The sequence below is a fragment of the Miniopterus natalensis genome, chromosome 3 (genome assembly GCF_054644295.1).
Source record: "Miniopterus natalensis isolate mMinNat1 chromosome 3, mMinNat1.hap1, whole genome shotgun sequence".
Classification (NCBI taxonomy): Eukaryota; Metazoa; Chordata; class Mammalia; order Chiroptera; family Miniopteridae; genus Miniopterus; species Miniopterus natalensis.
This window is the reverse complement of record NC_142083.1, coordinates 91,596,146-91,615,172: the sequence shown is the minus strand read 5'-3', so window position 1 is coordinate 91,615,172 and position 19,027 is coordinate 91,596,146. Positions and strand designations below refer to the sequence as shown.

General features: G+C 50.5%; 1 protein-coding gene across 1 annotated transcript in view; it reads left to right on the top strand.

The window, feature by feature from the left end:
* The window catches only part of C3H16orf96 (chromosome 3 C16orf96 homolog), a 35,163-nt gene that overhangs the window by 15,465 nt on the left and 671 nt on the right, over positions 1-19,027 (top strand). Inside the window, exons 5-15 of the mRNA XM_087815212.1 lie at positions 3-1,509; positions 3,205-3,290; positions 3,640-3,750; positions 6,847-6,921; positions 7,313-7,477; positions 9,727-9,845; positions 10,530-10,592; positions 12,286-12,378; positions 13,370-13,514; positions 13,639-13,741; positions 18,758-18,820. Coding sequence (XP_087671338.1) covers positions 3-1,509; positions 3,205-3,290; positions 3,640-3,750; positions 6,847-6,921; positions 7,313-7,477; positions 9,727-9,845; positions 10,530-10,592; positions 12,286-12,378; positions 13,370-13,514; positions 13,639-13,741; positions 18,758-18,820 — 2,530 coding nt within the window. The remainder of the gene's footprint in view (positions 1-2; positions 1,510-3,204; positions 3,291-3,639; positions 3,751-6,846; positions 6,922-7,312; positions 7,478-9,726; positions 9,846-10,529; positions 10,593-12,285; positions 12,379-13,369; positions 13,515-13,638; positions 13,742-18,757; positions 18,821-19,027) is intronic.

Below are 19,027 nucleotides of genomic sequence, written 5' to 3'. Positions count from 1 at the left end.
AGGGAACTTTTCCACAGGGAGCTGCTCCAGAACACCTGGAAGATGCTGAGCTGTGGCAGGTTGCAGAGAGTCTCGCAGAGGCTGACCTGCCCCAGACCACCAAGTTCCTCGAAAGTGTTGATCACAGCCAGGTCTCAGAGGCTGTCCAACTCCCCAAGTTCCTGGAGACGATGTGGCATTACCAGAAGCCAGGGCAACTACAGGAGGAGGCTGCCCAGGCAGTTCCGCTCACAGGGGCCGAGGAGTTGGACCAGCCTCAGGTGCCTGAGCCTGGGCCTGGACCTGGACCTGGACCTGGGCCCGATTCTGTGCCGAGGCCAGAGCCTGAGTCCTTGCCTGCGACTGGGCCCATACTGGGGCCCAGCCTGACACCTGGGTTCATACTACCACCTTGGCCTCCGCTCAGGCGTAGGACTGCCGCTAAGCCTGAGGCTATGTATGGACCTGGGCCTGTGTATGGACCTACACCTGCCCCCGGGCCTGGGCCTGCCCCCGGACCTGAGCCTACTCCCGGACCTGGGCCTATGTATGGACCTGCGCCTGCCCCTGGACCTGGACCTGGACCTGCGTTTGGACCGGGACCTGGGCCTGCCTTCGGGCCTGGGCCCGCCCCAGGCTCTCAGCCCATACCACCAGGGTTCTGGCCTATGCTGCCAGGAGGCTGGCCTCCTTCCAGGGGCTCATTCGTACCTAGCGGTTGGCCTTTCTGGGGCCTAGATTACTTCCAGCCTGGCTCAGGCCAGCTGGGCACCCTGTATGCTCAACTTCAGCGTTTCAGGGCCCCACCAGAGTCCACAGAGCCTGCCTCAGTCTGGCCTCAGACAGTGAGGCCACAGTATCGCCAGGCGGAGATGCAGCAGCTCCCCGCTGTCTTGGAAAGTGTGGAAGAAGGTAACTTACACCACACGGCGGACCCTCAGGACGGAGCCCCCAAGGCTGAGGCTGCCAGGGCTCAGGCCCCCAAGCCTGAGGCCTCCAAAGAAGTGCTCCCTAAGGGTTCCCGGTCCGCCGTTCATAGGATGAAAACCACCGCTGCCATCGCAGCCGCTGCGGCCGCCGCCTACGCAGCCGCCGCGACCTCCGCAGCCCGGGCAGCCGAGACCGCGGCCATGGTCGTCAAAGATGCCCCCGCCACGAAACTGGCCACTGTAGCAACGACCACGGCTGCATCCGGGCCCTTAGGGGTCTTTTCAGACATTGTGGGTGCTGGGTCTTCCCGTGGGGCCAAAGAATCCGCATCCTTCAGCGATGACACCGAGATGGAAGACCTGGAGGAAATGAGCTACGAAGACTTCCTCTCCTCTTCTTACGCCGCTGCCCTGATCCCTCCCGAAGCTACCCTGTCCCAGGCCATGCTGGCCGCCAAACAGGCTGTGACCCCTGAAGACAAGAAGAAGGCTGTCAAGTATTCCATGAGCCACATAGCCCTCATGCCCATTAGACATGACTCCCTGAAAGAAGAGTTTGACCAGCTGTCAACCAACCTGCAGCAGCACCTGAATCGTCTCGGTAGGTCCAGACTGGCTCCGGGAAGGGCGGGAAGGGCTCAGGCCCTCCCCGTGGCCTTCAAGAAGCACCTCCTCTCCTTTGTTTAACTGCCCCAACAAAATCTACATTCAACCATCTCCCATTCATTACTTTGGTGGTTAGCATTAGCCTCTTACGAGTCTAGTCTATTATTTCCAATGAATGTACAGTGAGGCCTTATCTTAGGAGAGAGGGGCAGTTAGAGTCTAGAGCTGGTGCCTAAGGAGGAAAATTGCATGTCAAAATCCCTCTTGAAAATCCCCCTTTCATCAGTCCATAAGACACAGTACTACTATACAGAGTTTTGATAAGTCCAGATCCCCCAGAGTGTCCAGCAGCACTGAACAGCCCCCGGATGAAGCAGTCAATCTGGGATTAGGGACAACTGCCTGGCACACATGGATCCTTAAAGACCACAGTCACATTCTGGGTGTCTGTGGGACCAGTAGATTTATGCTCCCATTTCGTGCCCGTGATTGGCAAATGCTCAGTGAGGGTTATGGAGAAGCGCAGTGGCCCACTCTAGTGGTCCTTAACCTGGAGCTCACTTCAGCGCCCCTGGAGGGCTTGGTGAAGCACAGACTGTGGGGCCCACCCCGAGTTTCTGACTCAGGCGATTGGGGGAGGGGGCACAAGAATGTACTTTTCTAACCCTTCCTGGGGAAATGCTGCTGCTGCTGCTGCCTGGGAACCCACTCTGAGATCCAGTCCCCTGCTGTCTGTAAGTCATTACCTCGCTGCTTTGCTCTCTGCCAAGTACAGTAGTTGAATCAACCTAAGTCCAACCCATGTGCGGCACCACCCCTGACGGGCAGTGCTGTTCCACAAATCTTGAAAATAAAAAGTAGAACATCACATAGTTATAAAAAACCACATTGATATCAGTGAACACTGGGGCATGGCTAAGATTCTAATAGTAATGAATTTAAATTTAAATTGTAAAGCCACAATAGCCCAAATTCTACCTCTGACTAGCTGTTATTTTTGTTAAGAAAACTATGGTTAGGTTGTAAATATAGCTTGGCTGCGACTTTTCATACATTCCTAGTTCTGTCCTCTATATTAGTTTTCGGTCTCTCATCTGGAACTGGATACAGCGGACCTTTTTTTTTTTTATTACTGCTTTCCTCTTTTGTTAAATCTTCCTTTTAATTTCGTGGTGAATAACACACTTCTAAATAAGGTATTTCATAGTTTTGCTCAGGGTCATTTTGGGGAGGGGAGTAGATCCTGGAGAATTTTCCTAGGCCTGCTCTGTCTAATATAATAACCTGGAGAGACTTGTGGCTGTAGAGCACTTGAAAATGGGGCTAGTTCAAGTTCAGATGTGCTCTAAGTGGGAAGCACACAATGGACATTGAAGGCTTAATACAGAAACAAGAATGTAAAATATCTCATTAATCATTTTTTATTACCTATTTAAATGATACTATTTTAGATATATTGGGTTAAATAAAATATTTAATTTAATTTAATGTCACTTGCATCTTTTTAGATTTTTTAAATGTGACTACTAGAAAATTTTAAATGACCTCAAAGGCCCCCAAGCTCACAGCACAGTATCTCTCTATTGGAAAGCACTGCCTCAAACATCTCATAACAGAAGCACGTGGGGGTCTAAACAAAGCATCTTCCTCCATCCCAGCCCCCAACAGCCACTCCCACCTTTGCTTGCAGCTCATATGGGAGTCTCTTCCAGGCTTGGGACAACAGTGGACATACTGCAAGAAAAGGTTGGCAACCTCCAGAAATCCAGGATGCAGGTCAGTGTCCCGGGCAGAAAGAACTTTTATTAAGAAGATGATTGTACGAGACAAGCTGATGGCAGAATCTATGACCCAGAACCAGATGGAGCCTTTGTCCTGTAGCTGAAAGGAGGCCTGGGCCAGCGAGGGGCTGAGAAGGCAGCCGCAGCCCCATGAACTGCTCCAGCTGGTGCAGGGGTCCCGGTGTGTGGCCAAGTGTCCTAGGTGGTTGTTAAGATGGCAATTTGGGGGAAAAAGTAAAGATGGCAGGTTGGAGACACACTGGTCTGGTATACTCTTCAGGCCCCATCTCGCCCATGGTGACCTCAGAAGCAGAGGCCTTGGTGTCTGTGTCTCTCCCTTTTAGGAGGAGGAGCTGGAGAGAGTTTGGGGCCACCAAATGGCTGTGATAAAGGATCACTACATCGTGCTGGACAGGGCAGTGGAAAAGATCCATATTCGCCTGGATGAGATAAAGGTTCGGAGGTCTGGGGCGTCCCAGGACGCGCAGCTGAGGGGACGGTTCCTTATCGGGATATGTAGACTCTCTCCAAGGTTTCACAGGAGAAGCAGTGGAAATTTTACTGGCATTTTCTTGTGTATAAATTACACTTCAATTAGAAACAAACAAATCCCCTCCCCACGTGTGCGCACACATGTAAGCAGAAGGGCCTAGACAGTGGCCGCCTTGTTGACCGCCGGGTCACCCACCCCTAGAAGGGTGCCTGGCGCAGAGTGAAGGCCCAAAATGTGTTGAAAGAATCGAATGAATCAGAGGATTTCTTGCACCAACTGTTACATTCATAACTTTTCCCCTAAACCACCTCGTTTCTGACCAGTCAGTGCCAAGGCCTTTCTGGAACAGCAGAGTTGCTGACATGAGAAGTGTGGCGATGATACAGAACCTTTACCAGGGGCTCACTCCACCAGATTCCTTCTCCGTGAGCCGGACCTCAGGACCAGTCCAGTCTGGGACGTGTCCCAGACATTTGGAGAAGGGATCAAGGTCATTCCCAGAGTAGAAAGAGAAGAAATTCCAGACAGAACCAACTGAACTGGTTTCCTAGGGGGCTCCTGATGACCAGTCAGAGGGCTATGGGTGGGATGCGTTAGGATGCAGGGGGCAAAAGGGGGAGGCCCCACACGGGGCAACTCAGACAGAAAAAAAACTCGTACCCGGGGAGCCATTTCCCAGCCTAAGTGCAGGTGGGAGGGAGAGCTTCTGGACTGCGTGTGGACGGAGAAGTCTAGGGTAATCAGACCTTATGAGTACCAAGAACAGGAATAACGTCATCTCCTGACAACTCTGGGCCTTCTTTTTTTTTCTTTTCCTTTTTTTTAAAAAAAAACATCAATATGAGAGAGACATATTGGTCAGTTGCCTCCCTCACGTGCCTCGATCTGGGCCAGGGATCAAACCTGTAACCCAGGTATGTACCCTTGACTGGGAATCCAACCCGCGACCCCTTGGTGCGTGGGCACTGCTTCAAGGAGGCTGCGCTGCCATGTCCTAGGGATCTGTTAATACATTGGGGCCCTTCCTCAATGGAGATGAGCCAGTTCATTTAACATGTCTGATGTGTACCCAGCACCATGGCCTGCCCTGCTCAGGGGAGGAAGGGTCACGGTATCTGTCTCCAACTAGTCATCACTGGTTGAGAGAAACTGGAGAGGATGAGGCCGGACCAAACAGCGCCAAATGGAGCAAGGCAGCCTCTGTCTTGACTTCTTTCCTGTCCTTTGTGCCAACAAGAAAGAATTAATTGCTTAAAAAGGTTAACCCTAGAATGACCTGTAAGAACAGGGCTTTGTATACAATACATGTTTCATTAAATGTCTTTTTTTTTTTAACCTTCACCTGAGGATATTTTTTCCATTGCTTTTCAGAGAGAGTAGAAGGGAGAGAGAGAGAAAGAAACATGGATGTGAGAGAGACACACTGATTGGTTGCCTCTTGCACACATGCCCCCACCAGCCTGCAACCGAAGTACGTGCCCTTGGATGGAATCGAACCCAGGACCCTTCAGTCCGCAGGCCAACGCTCTAACCACTGAGCAAAACCGGTCAGGGCTCATTAAATATGTCCTAAGTGAACATGTGCGAGAAATCAGCAGCCCCCATTCAGCCCTTCTGGTAGAGAAATGCGGGCTTGCAGGCACATCTGGAACGGGTGTTACTGCTTTACCTGGATGGGGGTGAGAAAATGTTATGAGCATAACAGGTGATGCAAAAAACCCTCTTACTCATTCGTTGAGTCATTCAGCCAATGTTCCTGAGCCTTTGCTCTGCACCAGGTGCCCTTCTAGGGCCTGGTGACACAGCGGTCAATAAGACAGACACCGTCTAGGCTCTTGGGAGTAAGCAGTGGTATTTGTGTTTTTAATCAAAGCATAATTTATGCACAGTAAAATGCCCAGGTTTTAAGTATACAAGGTAGATTAATTTTTGCCTATTTACACACCCATGTCACCACTACCCAATCAAGAGGGAAACGTATCCATTACCTTAAAGTTTGTCTCTTGGAGTGTCTCCCGCTAAGAATGCAGCAGGGTTTCTTTTTGACTCTATGGAAAACATTACTTTCCCTTTGCAAGTGGATGCGATGGAGTTCTGCATTAATTAGAATTAGGTTCAACTTCCAATAACATAAACCCCCAAATAACTGGCTGAAACAAGGTAACTCAGGAAAACAAGAAAGTCAGAAATGATTGGTCTAGAGCTGGTCTAGAATTCCATAGTGACTTCCATTCACAAGGTCACCTCAAGCTCCAAGCTGCCTGCTGGAACTCTAGATATTAACTGCATTCAAGCCAGCAGCAAGAAGACACCTGCCCATTTCCATTTTTTACCCCAGTGGTCACACCGAGCTATAAGGGAGGCTGTGAAATGTAGTCATGATTCTGGGAGGTCAGATGCCAGCTAAAAGTTAGAGGTTCTGTTGCTAAGGGTGAGAGGAAGGCCAGATGAAGGGAGACATAGAAGAGTGTTTTCTGATATGGAGGAAAAGTGACCTCACCCTCTGGGGACATGGCCCAGTGGGTGTGAGGTTCTTCCCAATCAGGTTAGCTGCTGCACCCTCATAGAGAGAGTTCAGTAAGTAGACAGAGGGCAGAACTAATGGAGAGAATTGGTTCTATGTGGAGTCATGGAGAAGGGAAACGAGGATTTTCCTTTGACAATGGGGTACATTGTGTGACATGTAAGTGCTTGGCAGATGAATAGACTGCAGTTCTTACTGGGACCTCATTACAGATCAGAAGAGATGAACTTGCCTTAAACATCTAAGGAGCCAAAGCACTGATTTATGCTTTCCTTCTTCAGGTCTGCCTCCCTGTGCAGCAAAGTTGGCATGTCCACCTCCAAGAGGACAGCTTTTCCCCAGTCCCACGTTTCTTCCCTTCTAATCTGGGCACTAGGAGCCCAGGAGCCCAAGCTTTCCCATGTGCCCCCCCTACCTGCTGTCCACCTGGCCTCATGGTCCCTTCCTAGCACACAGCAAGGGTGGAGGTGAGAGGTGGGTATTATCCTCAGAGCTCCCAAGGATGGCTGACATGCCCTTTGCTTCTGCTCTTAGAATCTCCAGTCTCAAATAAAAAACCTAGAAATGCACAAGGCAGACAAAAATATGATGGAGCAGGAGTTGAAAGAGGTGAGTGAGCAGATTCCTCTCCAGGTCCTGCTCCCCCATCCTGAGCCCTGGCTCTCCCACCCGGGGAAATGGAATCATCCCGCCAAGACAAAACCTGGCAGAGACTTCAGAGTCTCCCTCCATCAACTCCTATTTTCAGTGCTTTAGGGTTAGTGACAATTTGTTATGTGAACTGAAAAATCATGCACCAACTTCTCTGTCATAGGAAGACCTTGGGTTAGATCTGATGATTGTCTTTGAGCCAGCATAGACCCTAGGGTTGAATTTAAGCCAAGGCTAGATGTCCAGGGTACCAAACTTGAAAAACTTGACCAAAGTGGTCTGATCTCCCCCAGCTTCCCCTTGCTCCCACCCCAGCAGCTCTGCCTCTCTGAGTCCCTTCTCTCTCTAGAAAGCTGACAGGAGCATCCTGGCAGGCAAGGCAAGCCGGATTGACCTGGAGACAGTGGCACTGGAGCTGAACGAGATGATCCAGAGCATGCTATTAAGGATCGTGGCCCAAGAGGATGACTGGAAGAAGGCTGTGGAGCAGCTCAGCAAGGACCTGGGCACCAAGGTGAGTTTTCCTGTATTAGTTATCACTTGCTGTGGTGTAACAAATTACCCCAGAATTCAACAGCTAAACCAACACACATTTAGTTTTTGAAGGTCAAGAATTTGGGAGCGGCTGCCCAGCTAGTGTTGCTCAGTGGTTGCCCCATGAATCAATAGGTCACTGATTCGATTACTGGTCAGGGCACATGCCTGGGTTTCGGGCTCGATCCCTAATAGGGGGGTATGCAGGAGGCAGCCGATCTATGTTTCTCTCTCATCAATGTTTCTATCTCTCTATCCCTTTCTCTTCTCCTCTCTTTAAAATCAATAAAAACATATTTTTAAAAATAAAAGAATTTGGGAGTAACTTACCTGGGTGGCTCAGGGTCTCCCATGAGGTTGCCATCATCTGGAGGTTGACTGGGCTGGAGGAGCCACTTGCAAGAAAGAGCCTTCACATGGCTGTGGGCAAGACTCCTCCCTTCCTCACCACACCTACTACTTCTTAGGGCTGCCCTAGTGGCCTCACAACATTGCAGCAGACTTCCCCCGGAACAAGTGACCCAGGAGAGCAAGACAGATGTAGATTCTACATTTATCAGCTAGAAATCTATACAGAGCTTTCTTTCGTCAACTTGAGCTGATTACCCTGAAATATGGTTCTTTCAGGGAAGACAGAAAAAATGATGAATTATTTCCTTTAATGACGAGTTTTCAGGGTAAGATATTGATGGAAATGCCCACATCCAAAACATGGTGGCAAATGAGAGTTTACATTTTTATTTTTTTATTTCTTTTTCATGCCACTATGAATCGTGGATTTTTATATATTCAATTCACTCAGTCAATTAAGTTATTATTTATTTTGTCACTCACATGGTCTCATCTGTGGCCTGTGAGCTGGCTTCTGAGCCCTTTGACTTGATCCTCTGTTATCAGATAACTGTCTTGTTTTCTTAAATGACAAGAAGTTCCAGGCTTTTTGTCAACATTCCCTTCCTCAGACCTAAGTCAGCCATACCTGTATGGAGTCCTGGTTCCTTTTAGTGGGGATCGGTGTTTAGAGACCAAAATCTGGGCACTGGAAGGAACACTTTAAAAATTCAGAAGTCCCACTGTGGAAAACAGTCTGGCAGTTTTTCAAAAAGTTAGACACAGAATTACCATACCACTCACCATGTCCACTCCTAGGTATCTACCCAAGAGAAATGAAAACTTATATCTATGTAAAAACTTGTACAAGAATGTCATAACAGCATTAGTCATAATAGCTAAAAAATAGAAAAACCCAAATGGCCATCAACGAATGAATAGATAAACTAAACGTAGTCTAGCCATAAAATCAAATATTATTCAGCCAACCTGGCCGGTGTTGCTCAGTGGCTGTGCATCGACCTATGCACCAAGAGGGCACTGGTTTGATTCCAGGTCAGGGCACATGCTTGGGTTGTGGGCTGTATCCCTAGTAGAGGGCGTGCAGGAAGCAGCCAACGGTGATGTTTCTCTCTCATTGATGTTTCTGTCTCTCTCCCTCTCCCTTCCTTTCTCTCTAAAATCAATAAAAACATATTAAAAAAATATCTATTATTCAGCCATAAAAAGGAATGAAGTACTGATACATGCTACAACCTGGATAAACCTTGAAAACATCATGCTCAGTGAAAGAAACCAGACAAAAAAGGCCACAGATTGTGTGGTTCCATTTATGTGAAATGTTCAGATTAAGCAAATCTATAGAGACGGAAAGTAGATTAGTGGTTGCCTACCCCTGGGGGTCTGGGGGGAAGTGAGGGGTGACTGCTAATGAGTATGAGGCCTCTTTTGGGAGTGATGAAAATTTTCTAAAATTGATAGTGATAATGGCTGCACAACTCTGTGAACATATTAAAAGCCATTGAATGTGTACTTTGCACTCAGTAAATACGTGTTGAATGTGTGAATGTCGGTTGTCTGGGGGGACCAGTGGGAGAAATGTTTCTCAGGCCTGCAGGCCTATAGTTGAGCATAGGGTTGGTTTTATAATTTGGAGGCAGTAACTGATGGTGTTTCTTTGCCTTGGCTGCTGGGAAGTTCACTTGGCAGCTCCCCTCTAACCCAAGCTTGGTCAAACTTTAAAGGGTTAAAGTTCCCTTCCTTTAACTGCCTCACTTTTTCTGTTGAATCTCCTTGTACTCTATGTCACTTTGCAGGTTACTGCCCATCCTTTTCTGGAGTGAGGCAGGGTGTGAATTAATTGACTAAACACTCTTTTCTTCCCTTCGGTTGTTCCAGCTGATCCACAGGGATTTGGACGTTCTAAAGAAAGACATAAATGAGGTCTGGCAAGTAGTCAGGAAGCTGCTAATTGAAGGCCTCCGGTTTGACCCCGACAGTGCTGCTGGCTTTAGGAGGTGAGCCCCTTCTGGGCAGGGGTGGAGCTTGTGAAGGTTGGGGGACCCTCTCTCCAGGGAGGACACTAGAGGGGGATCCCAGAGGATTGTGTGGACATGGGGAGAGGAGGCGGGGCTCCTGAGCTGGGTGTGGACAGGGGGTGAAATCACCCAGGCCCTCAGAGATGGGCAAAGGGGCTTCAGGACCACATCTGCTCCAAAGCCCTTTTCCACATAGGAGGATGTTCGGAGAGGGAAGGAGACATATAAGTGGAGCCTGGATGGATCTGGGAACAGAGCCAGGTCCCCTACCCCCATCCAGACAGCACTTCCCAGCCAGAGGGATTCAATGTCCTGGGGGGGTTCCTGTCCTCACATCACCCTGTATGCCCCAGATGTCTACTGTGAAGGTTAGCTTTCTAGAAGGTCCCTGGTTTTAAAGACCTCCATTATGTTTAGGGCAGGGAGACACACTACACACAGTTTTATTTCCCCATTTCTGCTCCAGGAGGCCACACACGGGGGTCAGCAGGGGCCTGCAGAGCTGAGCTGAGCTGGGCCAGGCCAGTGGGTGTAGGATGTGGGGAGAAGTCCTGGTCCTGAGGCACAAGCAGACCTGCAGTCTCCCCCAAGCACTGCCTGGGGAAGGGGCAGCCTCTCAGGGCCTGACTGGGGTGTCGAGGGTGATGAACGGATGTCTTCCAGGAAACTGTTTGAGCGGGTGAAATGCATTTCCTGTGACCGGCCTGTGGAGATGATGACTGGCCCGTGAGTACAGCAGCCAGGGGGCGCCCGCGCCCACCCCCTCTCTTCTGGACAGACACACAGAGGCCTGCGGGGTTCTAGAAACATCCTTTATATGCGTATCCACATACATGTTCTGTAGACTGCATGTCATTTGCTCTCTGTCCCTGGGCGGGCCACCGTCGTCCCTTCCTTTCTTCATCAGCCCTGTCCGGTGCCCACTGTCCTGGGAATGGGTCGGCTCCAAAAGAAAAGTAATGGGAGGAAGCTGTAGGGAAAAGCTGAACTTTGTGGGACTGGCTTGCATGCATTTTTATGATCTAATACTTTATTTATTGAGGTGATGGTCACATAGCGTAAGATGAGCCATTTTAAAATGAATGATTCAGTGGCATTTAGTTCATTTACCATGACGTGCAACCACCGCCTTTAATTCCAAATACTTTCATTGTCCCAAAAGGAAACCCCAGGCCTATTAAGCAATCATTCCTATTGCCCCCTTCCCTCAGCCCCTGACAACCTCGAATCTGTTCTGGACATTTCATGGAAATGGAACTCACAATATGTTGTCTCTTGTGTTTGGCTTTTTCCACTGAGCATCATGTTTTTGAGGTTCATCCATGTTGTAGCTGAATAATATCCCAGTGAGTGGAGAGGCCACATATCGCTGATCCATTTGTACATTGATGGATAATTGGGTTGTTTCCACCTTTAGCCTTTATGAATGAATGGTGCTGTTATGAACATGTGTGTACATATATTTGTTTGAACACCTGTTTCCAATTCTTTTGGATGTAAACCTGGGTACCGGAGGGTCACGGGTTCGATTCCCAGTCAAGGGCATGAACCTGGGTTTCAGATTCAATCCCTGGCCCCAGTTGGGGTGTGTGCGGGAGGCAGCCAATCCATGTGTCTCTCTCATATTGATGTTTCTCTCTCTCTTTCTTTCTCTCCCCCTCTCCCCTTCCCCCCTTCCTTCCACTCTCTCTAAAAATCAATGGAAAAATATCCTTCAGTGAGGATTAACAAAAACCAACCAGACAAAAATATATATAAACATGGAAAAATACTGGAAGGACACATATTAAAATATTTGTCACATGGTTACAGTACTTCTTTGCTTTTGTGTTTTTTTATGCTTTCTACAATGCTGACAATCAGTGTGTATTACTTTAAATTTTTACTGTGGCTTAAATACATGCAGTAGAGCATGTAAATGCTGACTGTACAGCTTGCTGAGTTTTACACGTGTGTATACACTTTTTTAACCACGGCTCAGATCAAGATGTAGAACAGTTCCAGCTCCTCAGAAGGCTGCTGTTTTACTTTACTTTTATTTTTATTGAGGTAGAATACACATAAAATAAATTAACCATTTTAGAGTGAACAGTTCAGTGGCATTTTGAACACTGACAATGTTGTGTGGCCTCCACCTCTAGTTCTGGAACGTTTCCATCACCCCAAAAGGAAGCCCCTTACCCACTAACTGTCACTCCCATTTTCCTTCCCCCCAGGCTCTGGTCATCTCAGTCTGTGTCTGGTTTTTATTTTTATAATTGGAACGATTTTTTTTTTTATGACTTAGAAATATTATTGGGTTCTGCAGAGGACAGCCTCCTTTCAGGCCAAGTTTGAGGGTGGCTTCCTGGAGGAGGTGGGAGCCCAGTGCCCTCTGCTGGCCACGTACGCCTTCCACTGAGCTCCTGTTCTCCAACAGGCACCTCATCACCATCCGCAAAGCCCACCTGCTGTCGCGGCTTCGGCCAACTAGTGCCAACAGCTACGAGTACCTGCAGCGGCAACAGATGAGGTGAGCAGACTGAGGGTCTGCCCCACGGAGGTCACTCAGGACCCAGGAGCCCTGCAGAGATCTAAATGCAGTCCCAGGAGCCAAAGACTATCCTAGGGCATTGCCAGCCATCTGCAAAGGAAATGTTCAGGAAGGTGGATAGGGCAGCAGACAGACCGGTGCCTGTGATGATCACAGAGGAAAGGAATGGAAATATTTATTGGGCATCTGTTATGAGCCAAGAATCGTTAGGGAGGGGTTTCTCATTTAAATCTCACAATCCCCTATGAGCTAGGATTAATGTGCCCCGTTCCCGCTGGAGTATGTAAATGACAGCGAGGCTTGCTGTGGCCAGGCCAACACTGCGCTAAGCGCTCGGACATACCCGGCCTCATTGAATCCAAACCCCTGCCCTTTGAGGTATATTCTGTTATCATCCTACTTTACAGCTGAAGAAATTGAAGCTCAGAGAATGTAAGCAACCTGCCCAAGGTCACAGGTAGCGAGTGGCAGAGCTGGCACCTAAACCTGAAGATTTCCACCAGACCCAGCTGGCTCCCTGGGTCCCAGCTCCATCCCTCAGCCTCTGGACATCCCAGGGCTTCATGGTGCTTCCCCTCCCCCCTCCCAGGTGGAGAATAGCAGCTAAGCAGTAACCACAGCCACACAAAGGGGAGGTACATGGGGGCCTGTGCCCCTTGCCCGCATGTCCCTCGCCTGATTCCTTCTGGAGAGCAAGAGGCTAAGAGCATGCACTTGGCAGGCCAGATCAGGCCTCCAGGGGTGGCTGGGGTCTGGGGGAGCATAGGCATCAATTTTTTTCTCTGTCCCCACTGTGTCTATCTGTATCCACCTACCAGACCCCAGGCCTGCCTGGCTGTACCACCCACAATCAGCTGGAAGAAATTCCAGTGTTCCCTCGCTACTGGCCAGGCCCTCAGGGCCTAGCCTTAGGCTAACTCAGGGACAGAGGGGTCTCCAGGTGGCTGCTGACCCCCCTGCCCTGCCCCAGGGAACAGCAGCAGCTGCAGCAGCTCCAGAACCTTGGAGACCAGGAGGACTGGAGCAACAGCCCTGGGAATGATGCCAACTTCAAGCCATATAACTTGTCGACACTCTACCCCTATGGGGACCCCGAGGTGTTGGACTATGATACCGTGAGTCAGGCTGCAGCCTGGGTGGTGGGTGACCCTGGGGGAAGCCGTGCTCTATCTGCTGGGCCTGTGTGTATACTAGAGGCTCAAGGACACACTCTTACCTGGGGCCTGGGTCCTCCAACAGGCCGAGGTGGACATCCTAGGAGTGGACGGGATCCTATACAAAGGCCGAATGGACAGCCAGGAAGGAGCACGGCCACTGACCAGCGTGGAGAAGGAGCTGACTGGTGAGGAGCATCAGGCCTTCCTGGGCACCCCTGCCTAGTGTCCTGGCTTTGCTGGCCAGCACGAGCGGATGCAGGCAGGGCCTAGAGCCAGCAGCAACCCTGACTGGGGGGCCCTCACACAGCCAGTTGCAAAAATGGGGTCCTACCATATGCTAGGCACTGCACCAGGTGCCAGGAGACTCAGGGGAGCAAAAAAGATGGTTGTGCCCTGGAGTCTCCATATGAGTAGGAGAAGCAGGCCAAAAGCAGATAACTGAAGGTGAGGATGAACAGCTGACCTGAAGGGAGCGCCCTGGTGCTAGGATAGTTGTGACAAAGTATGCAGGCCTGGGGAGGGGTGCTGGTGGCCCACCCAAAGATGGGATGCTGGCTGGTGATGGGAGAGTTGTGACAAGGGACACTGGTCCAAGGAGAGGGACTGGATGCTGCCCTGAGGCCTCTGAAGAGGGACTAGGGTTTTACTGGATGAAGTGGTCAGGTGGGAGGAGAGCTGTCCAGGTGGAAGGAAGAGCAGGTGCAAAGGCCCTGGGAAGTCAGGCACTCAGAAAGGTGAGCCCACCTGAGGTGCAGAGATTGGGGTGTGGGTGGGTGTGATGAAGAGGACATGTGGACAGACCCTGGAGGCCTGTGTCCTAATGTCAAGGACAGACTAGGATTGGGCTAGGGGAGAGTCTGTCACACGTGTGGAATCAGTTCTCTAGTTTCTGCAGTGTTGAGGCCCTGGCTCCATCTGGCTTCTACTGGGGACCCTACCTCTCAGCTCTAGCACTGGGCCAGCAAGACCAAAAGGGTGCCTTCTCTTACTGGGCTTGTCACTGCATCTCTCCAGTCTCTGCCTCCGTCTTTGCATGGCCTTCTCCCTGTGTATTCTCCTCTTCGGTTTCTTTTAAGGACACCCGTCATTGGATTTAAAGCCCAGCTTAACCCAGGATGCTCTCATCTCAAGATCCTTCACTTAATTACATCCACAAAGACCTTTTCTCCAAATAAGGTTACATTCACAGGTTCCAGGGGACATGTCTTTTGAGGGCCACCATTCAACCCACTACAGGCCCTCCCCCTGGTCCAGGATGACAGGACACTATCTTAAACCCTACATGCCCCCTAGAGTAAGGATGTGGCCTGCAGCGTTCATGGCTCCTTTCCAGGCACCTGGCAGTGGATGCTGTTGGGAGGGGACTCAGGCTGGGCTTCAGGGATCAACAGGCAGGATAATAACAACAGTGGCTAATATTTAATGAGTCTGTCTTCTTGCCAGGCCATGCAACAACCCAGGGAGACATTGCATAAATGAGCAGGTGAGGGCAGCCTTGGCAGAGAGGCCCTGCTAATCTTATATACCTGGCCCTTCTCCGCATTCATTTACCAGCTAGTGCCCCTCTCCCTCCAGAGGAAAGGGCATTTCTCCCCATGGCTCATTCATCCTCAAGACCCTTAAGCAGCAAAGCAGGACTGAATCATGACACCTCAACTGCTTTATCCTGCTTGGGGGCAAAAAAGTCTAACTAGCGTTAAAAATCAATTAGAAGTCTACCTGTGGCCAGATGTTTTGACCAGTATGCTCTTAGTGCTCACTTATTTACTCAAAAGAATAATCTAATCCAAACTAAACCTAAACTAGTTGGTGTGAGCCTGGTCCCAGATGCATTCATCTGTTCGTTCCACTGTTTCTACCTTATCCTGCTGGGCGTTCAGCCCTTTGACAGCCCCACAGGGGTGACCGAGGGGTGCCCAGCCAGCCTGTGGTCTCCAGATGCCTGCACTGTGGTCAGGATCTCAGGGCAGAGAAACACCTGATCCCCAGTGAGTGATACCCCCAGCAGGAGAGCGGGTGGGCATGCCGAGGCTGCTAGTCAGCAGGCTAGACTTTCAGAGACTCTCCATGGAAGGCTAAGTACGGGCAGGTAGGAGGCAGTGGCAGGGACACAGAGGCAGAAGGCAGAACTGAGGGAATAGGAGACTTGTCTCCAGCCCCCACCTTCCCCACCAGCTCTGGGTGAACTGCCTAAAACACACCCCTAGCCAGGCCCCTCCCAGTTCAGAGGGGATACTGTAACAAATTACCATAAATTGAGTGGCTTTAAACAATCCAAACTTATTTTGTCTTAGTTCTTGAGGTCAGAAATCTGAAACCAGTCTTCTGGGCTAAAATCAAGCTTTCAGCAGGACGGGTTCCTTCTGAGGCTCTGGGGGAGAATCTGTTCTCCTGCCAGTGCTACCATCCAGAGGCCTCCTGCATTCCTGGTCTTGTGACCCCTTCTTCCATATTCAAAGGGACTCACTCTGACTTCAGCTTCCATTCTCATATCTCCTTCTTTGACTCTAACCATCCCGACTCCCTCATAAAGACCCTGTGATTATGTTGGGCCCACCTGGATAATCTAGAACCATCTCCCTGTCTCAAAAGTCCTCAATTGAATCACATCTGTAAAGTCCCCTTTGCCATGGAAGGTGATATATTCACAGATTCTGGGGATTAGGACATGGACATCTAGGATGGCATTGCCCTCAGAGTCCAGACTCCTTGGCTGATCTGCAGGGCCCCTTGGCCCCTGGCCTTATCGGTCCCCTCCAACCAACCTCATGGAACTATTCACTTGCTCTCTCTCAACAAGCCAAGCTATTGCTTGCCTTTGGGCCTCTGCCCACACTGTGCGCTCAGCCTGGAACCCCTGGAGAACCTTTCCTATTTGCCAGGGTTCAGGTGTTTCCTCCTGTTGGGAGTCTCCTAGATTATGCAGAGTTGGGAAAGCTCAGAGGAGAGCCTAGCGGGAGCAGATGTTGGAGTCAAGTGGGGAGTTTGGGTCTGGACATGAAGAGTCCAAGGTTGTGGATGTCAAGGCCAGTACTGGGCTCCCAGGCCTCACTGTGTATCCATTTGGATTCTGTACCCTGGGCCCACATCCCTTACCTTGAAAGGAAGCAATTCAACACTCTTACTGGTCGGTTGGTTGGCAGGTCCTGCCTCTGACTCACGGAAGGATACAGGTGCCAACTGGGGATCAGAGTGGGGGCCAGGACCACCCCTCAGCCAGGCATTTGCTCTTGTGCAGAACCCATAAAGCACACAGGTGGTGGTTCTTAACTCTGATTCCAGGGACATGGCCCAAGCTATGGATCCCAGAAGCTCATGGGGAATCAAGGTGGTGCCAGTTGGGTCCCCAAGGTTGTAGACCCCGTGACAGGCATACAAGAGGTTTGGAAGGAGAGGGCATTAACAAAGAGGAGGATGGCAAGGAAGGGAGCAGGAAGAGACCCTCAGACAGTCACAGACCTGGCCAGCCCAACGGGGGAGCTTCTGAGCAAACAGCCCAGCTGGTGGCCAGGCCCTGTGCTCCCATCATTGGTTGGAAGTGCTAACAGGCCCTGAAGGGATAACAGACCTGAGGTGCTAGTAGAACCCCAAAGTACTAGCAGACCCTGAGCTGCTAACAGACCCCAAGGTGCTAACAGATGGCAGCTATTTGCTCTCTGCACTTCCTGCAGCTGAACACCAAGTTCTTTATCTCTTTATTTATTTATAATCCTCACCCGAGGATGCCTTTTCCATTGATTTTCAGAGAGGGTGGGAGGGAGAGAGAGAGAGAGAGAAACATTGATGTGAGAGAGGCACATTGACTGGTTGCCTCCTGCACTCGTCCTCCGGGGATCAAGACTACAACCGAGGTACGTGCCCTTAGTCGGAATCGAACCCGGGACCGTTCAGTCCACGGGCTGCCACTCCAACCACTGAGCTAAACCGGCTAGGGCAACACCAAGCTCTTTCTTAAAGGGAGGTGCTGGTGGCACCTCCTGCTGCCACATGGCCCAGCTCATTCCTAAGCCCTTGTTGGTTTTCAGAAATCCAGTGTAATCAATATAGTTACTGCTTCCTTAGAGTTTTTACTCCATGAGGAATGGTGACATGTCAATGAGTCAGTCAGCGAGAAAATAAGATGAAACATGGAAATGGGGGAAAGAATGACCAGGGAGAGGTCCTGTGGAGTGGGTGTCTAAAGGATTCTCTGAGAAGGGACATCTGAGGCAGGAACTGTCAGGACATAGCTGTTCAGGCAGAAGGAACAATTGATGGCCTGCACAGGAGCTTGGTGCCCTGGCGACTCTTGCCTGGTGCCAGGCTTGGCTCCTGCGGGTACCTCCCCCCTCCTCTTCCTCCCTCCACCTTTGCTCCCGTGGCTTCCTACACGGTCCCACCTCTCCCACAGCGGCCTTCGGTCTGGGTGCTGGATGGCCAGTCATGGTGGTTCTTGGCTGGACAGACAGAAAGGGACCCCTTGGGCTCAAAAGTGGAGGGTGGAGCCAAATCCAAAAGACTTCATATTGTGTGATCCCCCATCCTGTGAAAAGCCCAGCACAGGTAAATCACAGCTACAGAAGCAGATTAGTGGTTGCTAGGAGCTGGGGGGGGGGGGGGGAGGAAGGAGGGGAGGAAAGGGAATAACCGCCTCAGGGGTACGGGTTTCCTTTGGGGTCATGAAACGCTCAGGAACTAGGTGGAGACAATGGCTGCACAACCTTGCGAATGAACTTAATGCCATCAAACTGTTCCCTTTAAATTGTTAATTTTATGTTATGTGAATTTTACTAAAAAAATGCACACACACAAAAGATGAAGGATGGCAAGGTGGGGTGGGGGCGCTATGATGGTCTGGCTCCCAGTGGCGTGGGAAGATCTAAAGAACTGCCAGGCATCTAACCTGTGAGTAGTCCTGCCAGCATTTCACCTGTATCTTATTAACTCTCCTCCCTGGTTTCGAGTTACTTTCAAAAAGGTTTTTTCTAACATCTTAGCTTTAAGAAGCTCGAGAAGGTGGGGTGTGGGGGGGCGGGGAGAAGGTCCTTCCATACACAAATAGGGAGGGTAGGTGGAGGGGGGCTGACCTGGGAAAACGGCAGTCCCCCAGAGTAAAAAGGACTTTGAAGGAGCTAGAGGACAGGATGGGGGCTCCAGGGAGGGGCTGAACTCTGGAAGAGCCGCCACCCATTCCTGTCTCTTCCCCTCCCTTTCCCACTAAGCTGTGAAGATTCCACATCCCCCGACTCGAAACCTATATGACCGCTATGGTGTCATCTACCCCCGTGAGTACCTGTTCCCCAGCTCCTTGGCCCAACTGGGATTCTGGTTGGGTCCCCCAGTCCTACCTTGTACATCTCTCACATGCTCTATCTGTGCCAGGGCCCGAGAAGGCCCCTGGAGTGGCCCCCACCCAGCACCCAGCTCCCTGGCCAGGCCTCCAGCCATTCTGGGCTCCTGCTTTACCCTTTCAGCCAGGCTTCCTGGCCTGG